The 12,548-nt window shown below is 45.6% G+C and overlaps 1 protein-coding gene across 1 annotated transcript in view; it reads left to right on the top strand.

Annotated features, from left to right (window-relative positions):
• Positions 1 to 1,584: 1,584 nt before the first annotated feature.
• FBL (fibrillarin) overlaps positions 1,585 to 12,548 on the top strand; it is a 23,288-nt gene continuing 12,324 nt past the window's right edge. The window contains exons 1-5 of the mRNA XM_015425035.1: positions 1,585 to 1,679; positions 1,839 to 1,913; positions 5,395 to 5,574; positions 8,086 to 8,180; positions 8,753 to 8,923. Coding sequence (XP_015280521.1) covers positions 1,670 to 1,679; positions 1,839 to 1,913; positions 5,395 to 5,574; positions 8,086 to 8,180; positions 8,753 to 8,923 — 531 coding nt within the window. The 5' untranslated portion in view covers positions 1,585 to 1,669. The remainder of the gene's footprint in view (positions 1,680 to 1,838; positions 1,914 to 5,394; positions 5,575 to 8,085; positions 8,181 to 8,752; positions 8,924 to 12,548) is intronic.

Below are 12,548 nucleotides of genomic sequence, written 5' to 3'. Positions count from 1 at the left end.
GCAAACCAGCTCTGAAACATCTCTTGACTTAAAAACAAGTCTAGCTCACCACCTAGTGGTGCATAAAGCTAAAGAGCTAGAACTTATGGCTACCAGACAATCTTAGAAACTCTTGGCTATTCTACACACAATGCCATATGATAATGTCAAATTTAAATGCAATCAAGAAAAGTACAGCATATTAAGAGTGTCTGACTAGTATCTGGGAGACCTGGGTTCAAATCCCCATTTGTGCCACCATGGAAGCTTGCTGGGTGATCTTGGACCAATCACAGTCAACCTAACTGTCACATGGCTTTATGAGGATAAAATGGAGAGAACAACATATGCCATTCTGGGTTACCATTGGGGAGAAAGGCAGGGTACAAATGAATTAAATAAGGGAATAAGTAAGAGAAAGGGTCATGGCTCAGGGGCAGAGCATCTGCTTGGCAAGCAGAAGGTCCCAGGTTCAATCCTTGGCATCTCCAAGTTAAAAGGATCAGGTAGGAGATTATGTGAAAAACCTCTGCCTGAGACCCTGGAGAGCTGCTGACCTTGATGGACTGAGGTTCTGATTCAGTTTAAGGCAGATTCATGTGTTCAAATAAATGGCTAACTTTGTTAAAGTAGTTGACACCTGTAGTGACTGCGGCATCCCAAAGCCCTGTTAAACCATCAGGACCTGGGTTAATACCTACATTTTTTTATCCAACACCTCCTAAAAAGACACCGAAGAATAGTTCTGTGCTCCAAAAACAACCTGTGAGGGAGGATATACTAAGGTGTAGTGAGATCTCACACAGAGCTGTGCACATGGCTAACAGGCGATGGAAAGCCTTAGGGTTAACAGGTCCTCCCTAGGTGGGGGGTTGCCAGTTCCAGGTTGGGAAACTACAAGAGATTTGGGGGTGGAGCCTGGGAGGACAGGGACCTCAGTGGGGTGCAGTACCATAGGGTCCACCCTCCAAAGCATCTATTTGCTCTAGGGAATTGATATGGTGGTGACCAATCTCCAGGTGGTGGCTGGCGATCTCCCGCTGTTACAGCTGACCTTCATGTGACAAAGATCCATTCACTTGAGAAAATGGCTGCTTTGGAAGGTGGACTCTAATAGTATTATATGCCACTGAAGTCCCGCCCTTCTCGGGCTCCACACTTAAAATCTCCTGGTGTTTCCCAACCCGGACCGACAACCCTTGGAACCGGTCTCTGTAGTGTGAAGATGAGATATTATTCCGGAAAATCCTTTGGCCCTACCTGCAGACTGGCAGCCCCAGAATGCATTCTATACTACTCAAAGGCAACCTGGCCTTAACTATTTCAGCTCCTAAACCTGAGGCCTTGCCTTTAAAACCGTATGAAAATTCACAATTCCCCACCCCCGCAGGCACCAATCTAAACTCTACCTTAGAACAAAGGACAACGACCCCTATCTCGTGGGACGGAGGAGGCACGCCAGAATCAAGTGGCGCCTGAGGACACGCCCATACAACTGCGCAAGCGCGTGGTGCAAACGGACTCCATTTCCCACAAACCTTCGCGCGCATCCTCTCAAATTCCCCGCGTCCCATTCTTCCTGTCGTATTTCCGGTGCGCCTCCGAGGTTTTTACGCATGTTTTCTGCATAATCTTCAAGACTTTTCGGCGCGTGGTTCCGAAGCCAGTCTTTCCTACCTTCGCTCCAGTTATGCGGCCCGGTAAGGAGGAGAGGGAGGGAAAGACGGTCGGTGGAAGTATTTTCTTACTGTCTTTGTAGGACAATGTGCGCACGTGGGAATTGGGGAGGCCGGGAGGGAGGACTCAGACACGTGTTTGCTAACTGATTTTTTTTTTTGCGTGCATCTCCACCTATGTAGGTTTTAGCCCGCGTGGAGGGCGTGGTGGATTTGGGGATCGCGGCGGCGGACGCGGAGGCTTTCGAGGAGGACGAGGTGAGTGGTTATTTCTCTCCTTTCTTCCTGCTTTAAAAAAGCACTCGCATTCTTTTGTATTTGTTAGTCTTTTGCTTAAGATGTGCTTTGGTGTCTGCTAGAAAAAAATCAGCCTGCGCTGGTACGTATATTTATACTGTAACGTTCCCATACTTTGTCTCCACCTATCTCTTGTTGTTGCTTGTTTTATGCTTTTGATGTTAATTGTTGTTAATGATTATTTTAAAACGAATAAATACATTTATACTATAACGTTTCAGATGGTGCAAACTGCTTGCAGAGTGGTGTCTGGGTCCGATTCAAAATGTTGCTGCTTACAGTTAAATCCTTTCATGCTCTCCGACCCCCATAAATGAAGAATTGCCTTTTCCTGCATGCTTTGGTGTGGCAACTTTATTCTTCCTTCCTAGTAATGTTTTCTTTCATGGCTTCATTTATCCAAGGCATGTTTCGCAACAGACCAGGCACAAACTTTGTTAGTGGTTGCCCTCTGCCTCTGGGGCAGCCTTCTGGTCAGAGGTCACCTCCCTCTTCTGGTTTTCCAGCAAGGCTGCAAGAAAGCTGTCCTGAAAGGTTTGGTGGTGATCTGAGCCTGGACAGAGGGGAAATATCTCTAAAGTGTTTTTAGAGTGGTTTCAATGTTTGTTTTATCAAACTGCTTTTCAGTTGTTACCTGCCTTAGGCCTTGAGATGGTCAGGAGAAAGATGGCCATATAGATACTTTAAACAAATAAAGTTTGTGTTTTGTTCAGGGCTGCCAAATTGCGGTGGGGGATCCGTGCGTCGTCGCAGGATCGCTGCCGCGGGGGGGACAGCAATCCGCGTTGCACCGGCGTCGCCAGGATGTGAAGCTACGTGTCGCCCTGGCAACGGGACTCCAAACAGCCCCGTTGCCAGAGTGACGCGTAGCTTCACATCCTGGCGACGCCAATGCAACGCGGATCGCTGTCCCCCGTGGCAGCGATCCTGCGACGACGCATGGATCCCCCGCCGCGGTTTGGCAGCCCTAGTTTTGTTTATGCATGTGGTTCATGGGTCCCAGTTACCAAGGTGAACAGTAGGTTCATAAATGTTATAAATGAGAGAATACCTGTATGGATTTGCATGCTGGGGGTGGATTAAATGGAAATATTTGTGTTTGAAGGGCATGTTGGAATGCTTGTGTTTCTGTAGTCGTGTTGTTGGTGCAGTGAATGTGAGTGGCATTGCACAGAGAGGGTTCAAGAAAAGTACTCTGTTTGCAGTTCTTCTGCAACTGCTTGGTATCATCAGTTGTGGTCAGATGGGCGAGTGCCAGTGCTCAAGTTGGGTTTCTTTTTGGTGCAGACTTCATTTTTCATAGTTGCTTTGAACATCAACACATCTAATTCTCAATATGACCAGATCTGTGGCTGCTTAAATCCAGATACTGGAGCCATGGACAGGTGTTTCTATACACCTGAAAGAAAGCTCCTGTATAATAGAAGTAGCACCTATAGTTTTAAGACCAAATGCCGTCAGTGGCTGTTACTAGGCAACCACAACACCACTGCCAGCCTTCAAGCCTTGTTTTATGTTAATAAAAAGGCAGAAGGAGGGGCCAGAGCCCTTTCGAGGGCTGTTTTGGCCTTTGAGGGAGGACTCATGGTGACTAGGCCCAACAGTCACCACTAGGTGACTTGCTACCTTTCAGCTAGGCTTGAATCTCCCCTCTGACATGGAAGCTCATGGTGGGGGATAAAATGGGGGAGAGAAGCATGCTATAAGCCACTTTAAATCTCCATTGTGGTGAAAGGTGGGAATAGATGAAGTAAATAAAGGTATGGCTGAAGATAGGAGAGTTGAATCAAAGGTAGGTAGAAAAAGGATGAGATGTTTTAGACAGTGTTATCGATGCAACGAACATTAAATTAAGCAAACTCTGGAGCACGACGGAAGACAGTAGAACCTGGCATGATGTGGTCCGTGTGGTTGCGAACAGTCGGACTCGATTGTGTGACTGAACAACAAAAAGGTTGTTGGATGGGAAGGAGAAAAGGAAGAAAAGAAGGGAGGTTATCAAGAGAGGCAGACATAATGTGAGAAGGGGGGGATCAGGTGAAAGTAAGTGGCCCCCCTGGTAAGTCCTTGCAGGTTCTCCACTGTGCAACTGGGCCATAGTTTTCCTGGGCAGAAGCTTCAGGAGGGAAGCGAGGCAGGAAAGCAGAAGATGAGGGCAGAAGGTAGTAGGAAAGGCTATGGGGGATTTTAGGGAACAGGAAGAAGAAATAGTGGGAGGTGGAGAAATGAGATCCTCCCCGTAAGTTCTTGTGGGTCCCCAACTTCTGTTACTATAAAAGCAGGACACAGGTAATGCATTGGGTGTGGAGAGTGTCAGGTAGGATTTAATAAGTATTTGGGGTGGGGGTACTAGCTTTTAAAAATGCTCTTTGTTGCTGGGCAGGGTGCTTGAGGGGAAGAAAAGACCTGGTGTGTGCAATATGGTGTTTGGTTTGTTCAAAAGGTTTGCATTACGCCTTTCCAAAATTTAGGTCTTCTAGGCGGCATTCAGGCATGACTTTAAATCATATAGCATTCTGACGGTACATTAAATTACATGAACAACTAAAGCTACAAGTAGAACTACCTTGAAGATTAAGGACAAAGAAATTAAAATTATGAAAGACATTCTGTTTGAAATAAGAAAGTAAAGAAAGAAATACAGAGACTTGGTACTATTTCTACAGAAGAATAACATAACCTACAGATGGAATGTGCCCAAAGGCATAATCTTCAAATTTAAGGACAAGAAAGAAAAAATTGACACCGCAGAAAAGGCATTGGCGTTTTTGCAGCATTATAACCATCAAGCAGGTGAAGAAGATAAAGAGAAAAATGACAGTACCAAGGAGAGTGACGAAGATGGAGAAGTGGCATCTTCTGATGAGGACTCAGATTTGAATCTTGGGGCGGTAGCCTCCCCAAAAGCTTACCAGTTGAGAAAGAAAAAGGATAGATATTGAGTTGTTAATGTTTCTTGAAAGTTATATGAATATTAACTATTTCCTATATTGTTCTTTATTAAGTCAAATGTGCAGGAGTTATATATTGTTTCGATTACAGGATGAAGACTATGATTCACCACAGACAATGAACTCTAATTGACTTTAAGCTGAAGCTAACTTTATAAGCATGATATATGATCACCATCTCTTGGGTTTTTAGTGGGTTTTCTTTACTTTCTCCCATAGTTTGTAGACCCTTCCCTAAATTTCATAGTAGTTTTTAGAAAAATGCAAATAAAAAAATCCCCTACGGGGCCCCCCCAAAAAAATTTACATGAACAACTGATCAGGTAAACCCTGCACTGTGTGTTATTTCAGGAGCCATTAGCCTTGTTCATATGAACCACACGTAGTCTTTTGAGGTTCTCTGCCCATTCCTTTGTTGCTTATTTCTACCTATGCCACATGCCCCTCTTGCTTGTTCTCATGGGTCTTATTCTCACACTCCTCATCTATAGGAGGTGGATTTAGGTCTCCAGGAGAAGGAGGCGGCTTCCGAGGCGGACGTGGAGGAGGTTTCCGAGGCGGACGTGGAGGAGGTTTCCGAGGCGGACGTGGAGGAGGCGGGGGCTTTCGAGGAGGGCGGGGAGGCTTCAGAGGTGGCAGAAAGGTCACCGTAGAGCCCCACAGGCATGAAGGTAAGTCATTCTTGGCTGGAGTGTGTCATAGATTGTACATTCAGTTTGAGGAGGCATTTTGAATCTGACCTTTAAGATGACCCAAAAGAAACAGGCTTCTTTTTATTCCGAGAGAGCAACTGCTTTGAGTCTTTTGAGAGATAAACGGTTTTGAATTGTCCGTACCACCAGATTCAGACCAGCTTGGTCACAGCAAGATAGCTGTGTTACACGTCTTCAGACTGAACCCTGGTCTCTTTAGTCTGAAGCTCTCTTTCTGCTGTGAAAAAATCTTCTTGGAGGCTTCCTAGATTATTACATGCTTGGAGGCTTCCTTTGGAAAAAAACACTAAAATGCCATCAATAAGAGTTCTGCAGGGTAGCTTCCCAATATCTGGATGTGAGGGCTTGCAGAGCTGCTTGCTTCTGCAGGCCCTGATACTCTTACTGTTCAAACATCCACCCAGCTTCTTAGCAAGGCCTTGAAGTAGCTTAAAACTCAGTAAAACGGGCATTAGCTCTCCGTTCAGTTTAGAAAGCTTGGTAGCCAATGTTTCAAATATTTGCATTAAGAGGAGAGCCAGTTTGGTGTAGTGGTTACGTGCACTGACTAATCTGGGAGAACTGGGTTTGATTCCCCACTCCTCCACTTACACCTGGCTGGATGACCTTGGGCAAGCCGTAGTTCTGACAAGAGCTGTTCTTGAAAAAGAGCAGTTTCTGTTAAGCTCTCTCAGCCCCACCTACCTCACAGGGTGTCTGTTGTGGGGAGGGGAAGGGAAAGGTGTATGTAAGCCACTCTGAGATTCCCTTGGATAGTGAAGGGCAGGGTATAAATCCAATCTCCTCTTCAAATCAAGAGCCGAATTCAGGCATAAATCCCATGAAGTTCATTTGGGATTTACTTTAAGTGCACAGAGCATTTCAGCCTCGGTTGTATAAGTAATGCAGAAGCTTCCTCTTATACAGTAATGCTGCTAGCTAGGGATTATGGCTGTGCAAAAAAAAATAATTCGGCCCATTTGGATTCGGCTGAATCGGGCAGAATCAGTTTCGGCTGGCAGTAAGACTCCTGCATGTCAGTTTCGTCAGTAGGAGCCTGTGACAACCTCTTATTTGGGGAGGTCTGGTTTACCTTTAAAAGTTCTTATGTTTTATTTTCCTATGGGTAATCTGGCTGCCACCAGGGAAATTTAGGTTTTCCCACACCTATTTCTATAATATTTTCTTCTTCTGGTTTTGGTATTGTGACCCAGGGTCTGGGCTTTCGAAGGACTATGTGTTTCCTGAGAAGAATTTCGTTCAGAACTGTTATCTTAAATAAAAGTAGATTTATTGGATGTTTCACACACTTTTCCCTCTTACTGACAGGGATCTGGGCATGTCGCTTTGTAACAATATTTTCCTTAGACCATATATGGTTACTGTTTCTTTATGCTTTAACTTTTCATAACACACACAAGACTTCTCTCTCTCAGACCTTAAAACGAACAAACTGCTTAACTCTTTTACTAGACAGAACTTATAACTGCTTTCACACAGCACTCTCTGCTGACACTCTGTTTAATTGTCTTTTTCAAATCTCATAACTAACAGACACCCTTCAACTGACACTCTTGACTTGACATCTCTTATCCTCCCTCCCCCTCTCTGTCAATCACCAATCACACCACATGCCTGTCCAGCATTCTACATTATCCTCACACATCCATGCAAACCACTTTTAAAGACACAAACACACAAAACATGAAATCGTTACAGAGCCCATTCGGGAGTCTTTCGAATGTCAATTTCGGTCCCATTATATCCTATAGGCCATTGAAGTCAATGGCGAAAACATAGGGTATATTCTGGGGGGTGGAGGGTAGAGGGCTTGAGGGAGAGGCTCCAAACTCGCAGGGTAGCTGCTGGAGCCTCTCCCCAAGATACCAACCAAGTTTCAAGAGCATTGGACCAGGGGGTCCAATTCTACGGGCCCTCAAACAGGTTGCCCTTATTCCCTCCATTGTTCTCTATGGTGGGAAAAAAGTAAAATCCCTGTGCAGAGACAAAGCTGGCATAGCACGGAGAGAGGTTCTGCCTCTCCTCATGTCTTGCTGTCCTGGTTTCTGTGTTTGCAGGCATCTTTGAAACAGAGGAGCATTCTGAAGTGAAGATCTCCACTTGAAGTCGGATGTTGGGGGTTTTTTTGCAATATTATTCCCACGCATGTGTGAACCTGGCCCTAGCTGCTGGCCGCAGAGCACTGGTATCTATTCCACCATTGGCAGACTTTGCCAAGCTGGACCTTCCTGTTTCCCCCTTTGGTTGCAGTCCCCTGAAACATTGCTTCTGGGAGATCACCAGATCCTTAGGAATAGCATTGGGGGAGAGCGGCTGAATTGCAGCTACCTCTTCTGAAGGCATAATGATGCTTAAGTCTTTGGTCCGGTGTGGTTAGATGCGTGACATTGTCTTTCGCCACAGCAAAACTAATGCAAAGCCTATCTTTTGTCTAAATAATCCAGAACCTCTTCTCTTCCACATCTGCAGGTGTCTTCATCTGCCGGGGAAAAGAGGATGCCTTGGTGACCCGGAATCTAGTACCAGGCGAGTCTGTGTACGGAGAGAAGAGGATTTCCGTGGAGGTGGGCGGCTTGGAGGAATGGGCAGGGGGTGGCGTGGTAAGGGAGTATGTGGCTTGCTTGTAAGTGAGGGGAGGCAGTAAAATCAGGCCCCTGCAGGAGGAGAGAGAACAAAGGCCCTTTCTCTGGGCCCACCAAACCATATTGTCACTGTCCCCTTGGACTCCTTTTGGCAGCCATCCACCTCGCCAAAAGGTGGGGGGGAAAGAACAAGGTCTTTACTATTGAGCAGTAGTTAGAAGAACTGGGTTAATTTCTAGCTGTGTTCAATTTATTTTGTTTAAGTTATCTCAGAAGCAACTAGCTGGGATGTGGGGTGTCAATTGTATCTTTGCCTTCTGCGCCTTTTCCCTTGTGCTAAGTGGCCTAGAAATAGGGCCAGGTTGACCTGCATCTGTTTAGAGCCCTGCATCTGTTGGTTGCTGTGAGAGCCCTTTTGAGGGACAGTTGTCTGAAAATGAGGATGTAAATACCACAAGATTGGTGAGGGGGACATTCTGGGAATGGGTGGTGCTTCTGACTTGCCGATCCAAAATTGGAAGTCCTGTAATATAGGTAATGCTTTCTCTCTTCAGGATGGGGAAGTGAAGGTGGAATACCGAGCCTGGAACCCCTTCCGCTCCAAACTGGCTGCCGCTATCCTTGGAGGCATCGATCAGATCCACATCAAACCCGGCGCCAAAGTGCTGTACCTGGGAGCAGCCTCGGGAACGACAGTCTCTCACGTCTCTGACATAGTAGGACCGGTAAGGAGTGGCTGCGGTGCCCTAAACTGGAATATATCGTTTGATAGCCCTTAAAACTAACAAGGTAAAACTCAGAACAAAGTTTAGTCCAGTTTTGTTCAAGGCATAAGCTTTTGTTCAAGGCATAAGCTTTTCGTGTGCATGCACACTTCTTCAGGTACAGTGAAACAAGATGTCCTTAACCATTACAAGATGTGGGGGGTTTAGTTGTCAGGAAGGGCTAGTTAGTCAAGATGCATAAGTAAACTGGTGATTATAGCTGAGATTGGATTCTAAAACTTTAGGTAAGATCTGTGAATAGCAGTAAATCAGCATACAAATACCAGAGTTAACAAACAGATGTGAGAACTGAGTTTGAGACCAGTGGCTACCCACCTAAATCTAAGGTGAAACTCAGTTCCCCACAAACTGAGGTGCTACTGATGGGGGGGGGTCTGATGTAGGAACTAGGATTATTTATTTACTTACGTTATTTATAGTCTGTTTTTCTTGAACTGAAGGCAGATAATACAGAATGAGTCAATACAATTGATGGATGGGACATTCAGTACGCAGTGCAATAGGATTAGGGTTGTAGAACCAAGCAGAAGTCTAAAAACAGTGCTGAAGCAAAGCATAAGTATTCACGTGATACATTAAATCATTTGTTATGAGGGCCAGATCTGACATAAATGTCACTTTGTCGGGCCAACTCATGTGTGCCATAAAATGTAACAGAATGTACTGGAGATATAAACTTTATAAAGATTATTTCAGATGCCAAATGGCAGTAGCAGGCTTGATTGGATTAGGTGTGATATGCAGAGGGGTAGTAAGTGTGGAGATAATCAGCTTTGGTAATGAGACAGGAAACTAAGGTCCTGGAGGATTCAGTCCAGGAGGATGCAAAGAATACCCTACCACAAATTTTGTTAGACTCTTGCTGCTGGACTCTTGCTCTTTCTACTGCTGTTAGAAACCGCAGCATTCAAAAACCAGTGGGAGAATATTTTAACCTTCCAGGACAGTCATTTGCTGACCTAAGAGTAGCAGCTCTCTTACAAAGGAATTTCAAAGCGCGTTTAGAAAGAAAGACTGCTGAATTGCAACTGATAATGAAGCTCAAGACAATGCATCCTCCTGGACTGAACTGAGACCTGGGTTTCTTCTCTCGTTCCCAATGCCTGCTATTGTCATTTGGCCTCTGAAATCACTTCATGCTCCAAGATATAAGGACAGAAGTACTCACGTTCTAGCTGTATCTGAAGAAGTGAACAGTGACTCATGAAAGCTCATGCCCTGCCACAAATGTTGTTCATTGTTAAGGTGCTACTGGACTCTTGCTCCTTTCCACTAATAAAGATTGCAAGCTGTACTGTTAGGTTTCTCCCTCCCCCCCCCCATATGTTAGAACTGGAAAGGAGGATCTCTCTCTGGCTCTTTCACTCCCCCTCCCTCTCTCTGAAGTGTGTGTGCACATGAAAGCTTATACCTGGAATAAAACTTCGTTGGTCTTAAAGATGCCATGGGACTCCCCCCACCCCCCCGGACTCTTGCTCTTTTCCACTAATAAAGATTGTAAGCTGTGCTGTTAGGTTTCTTTTTCCCCTGTATGGAAAGGGGGATCTCTCTCTCTCTGTCTGGCTGTTTCCCTCCCACTCTCTTCCTAAAGGAGGAGGGGGAGGAGCACTCAGCCAGTCAAGGGAAGGGAGGCTTGGCTTGCGAAGCAAGAAGCAGGAGAGGAGAGCTGGGCAAAAGCAAACTGCGATGCAGGAATCAGGAAGCAGACCAGGCTAGATAGGAGCCCTGCAGGAGCTGGTTCTGGCCTGCAGGCCGTATGTTTAACACCCCTTCATTAAATGTTGTGAAATTCCATAGTAGGATCCTAGTTTCAGCAAGCTATACACAGTAACATAGACCACAGTCCCTAATTTTTCCAAGTAACTATGAATCATTCCGTACAGTGTAGCTCTATTGCTTGCACGGAAAAGCCATCTTGAATAATTCAGTTTGGCATAGTTTGCAGAAAGCCAAGAGAGTAGGAACTTTCCTGACCTCCTCAGGCAGGCCGTTCCACTAGGTGGGGGCCACAACAGAGAAGGCATGTGTATGGGATGTCTTCTGCTCTGAATGTGTTGCATTCCCCAGAAAGATCAAGTTCATTCCTCAGGGGTGTTGCTAGATCTGGGCCTCCTCTTGGATAACCAGGTAGCAACAGTGGCCAGTGGTACATTTCATCAACGGTTGCTGGTTAGTCAGCTGCAGCTGTTTCCTGGGCAGAAAGGATCTTGCCAGTGTTGTACATGCCCTGCTGACATCTGAATTAGATTACTACAATGCGCTCTACATGGGGCTGCCCTTGAAGACTGTCCGGAAGCTACTGATGGTACAGAACGGTGACTGGAGTTGGTCATAGGGACCATATCACTCCCAAGCTTTCATGTACGCTGGTTCCCAACTTGTTTCCAGGGCCAATTCAAAGTGCTGGTTATTGACCGTTCAAGTCCTACAATTGTGGTTCCCACGTTGGGGACCAGAGACCCTTGGGGGGGGTGCAATGGAGTTATTGCAAGTGGTCCATGAAGCCACACCTGCAGTAAGCGTCTTCATTTTGATCTTTTTGTCATTATGCGTTTTCTTAAATCAGTGGATACTAATGGTGCAACCATTATCGGGGGGAGGGGCATGACATTTTTGATGTTAAAAAGGTGTCCTCACATTCCAAAAGCTTAACCCCTGCCTTATGCAGGTTGGGGTTGGCATATCTGAAGGACTGCCTACATATGAACCTACCTGACCATGTATATGTATTTTAAATGCTTTTTAATGTTTGACATGTTTTAATATTGGGGGACCCTGAATTGGGTGGGAAGGTGGGATTGATTTAAACCCTTTCTATAAATGTGTGCTCCCTCCCACCTCCAATTCATTCAGTGCTAGGTATTCCCAAGCATTTTGTTCATGCTGGAAGTTACTGGTTAAGGTGGTCCCCTGCAAGGAATTGCAGGGGGTGGAATTCCTTCCATCCACTTCCAAGATTCTCAGGCTTTTGATTGCTTTTTCTGCAATCCCAGGGTTTCCCTCATGTTTTCAGACAACTCCCTTCACCCCTTGTGGATTTTTTAGTCTGTACCTGTGACTCATCTATATATTTATATAAATATAAAAGAAAGTCCCCTCACTGTAAAATCAACGCCCAGGCCAGACCCTTGGTCCTAGAAACATGAAATTCGGGGAGAGCACTCCTACCAGGATATAGATGCTCACTAAGAAGGGATTTTTAGAAATTCAACCCCTAAGGGTGTCAAAAGGGGTAAAATGTGCTCCCCCCGTTGCTTCCTATGTGGCTGCCAGGCTGCTGCCTCCTTGCACCCCACACTCTCTGATTGGTCAGCTGCAGAGCTCAGTGTTCTGAGGTTAAAAAAACCCCAACAGTTACAGGAGGCTGCAGAGAGCTAATGACAGTTAAGGAAATCAGGAGTGGCCAACAGGCTCTTTTTGTAGCAGGTACTCATTTGCATATTAAGCGACACACCCCTAATGTAGCCAATCCTCCAAGAGCTTACAGTAGCTCCTGTAAGAAGAGCTCTGTAAGCTCTTGGAGGATTGGCTACATTAGGGGTGTGTGGCCTAATATGCAAAGGAG

The sequence above is a fragment of the Gekko japonicus genome, unplaced genomic scaffold (genome assembly GCF_001447785.1).
Source record: "Gekko japonicus isolate JY-2015 unplaced genomic scaffold, Gekko_japonicus_V1.1 scaffold2515, whole genome shotgun sequence".
In the NCBI taxonomy this organism is placed as follows: domain Eukaryota; kingdom Metazoa; phylum Chordata; class Lepidosauria; order Squamata; family Gekkonidae; genus Gekko; species Gekko japonicus.
The sequence above is the reverse complement of the archived record's forward strand: the minus strand, read 5'-3'. Positions and strand labels throughout refer to the sequence as shown.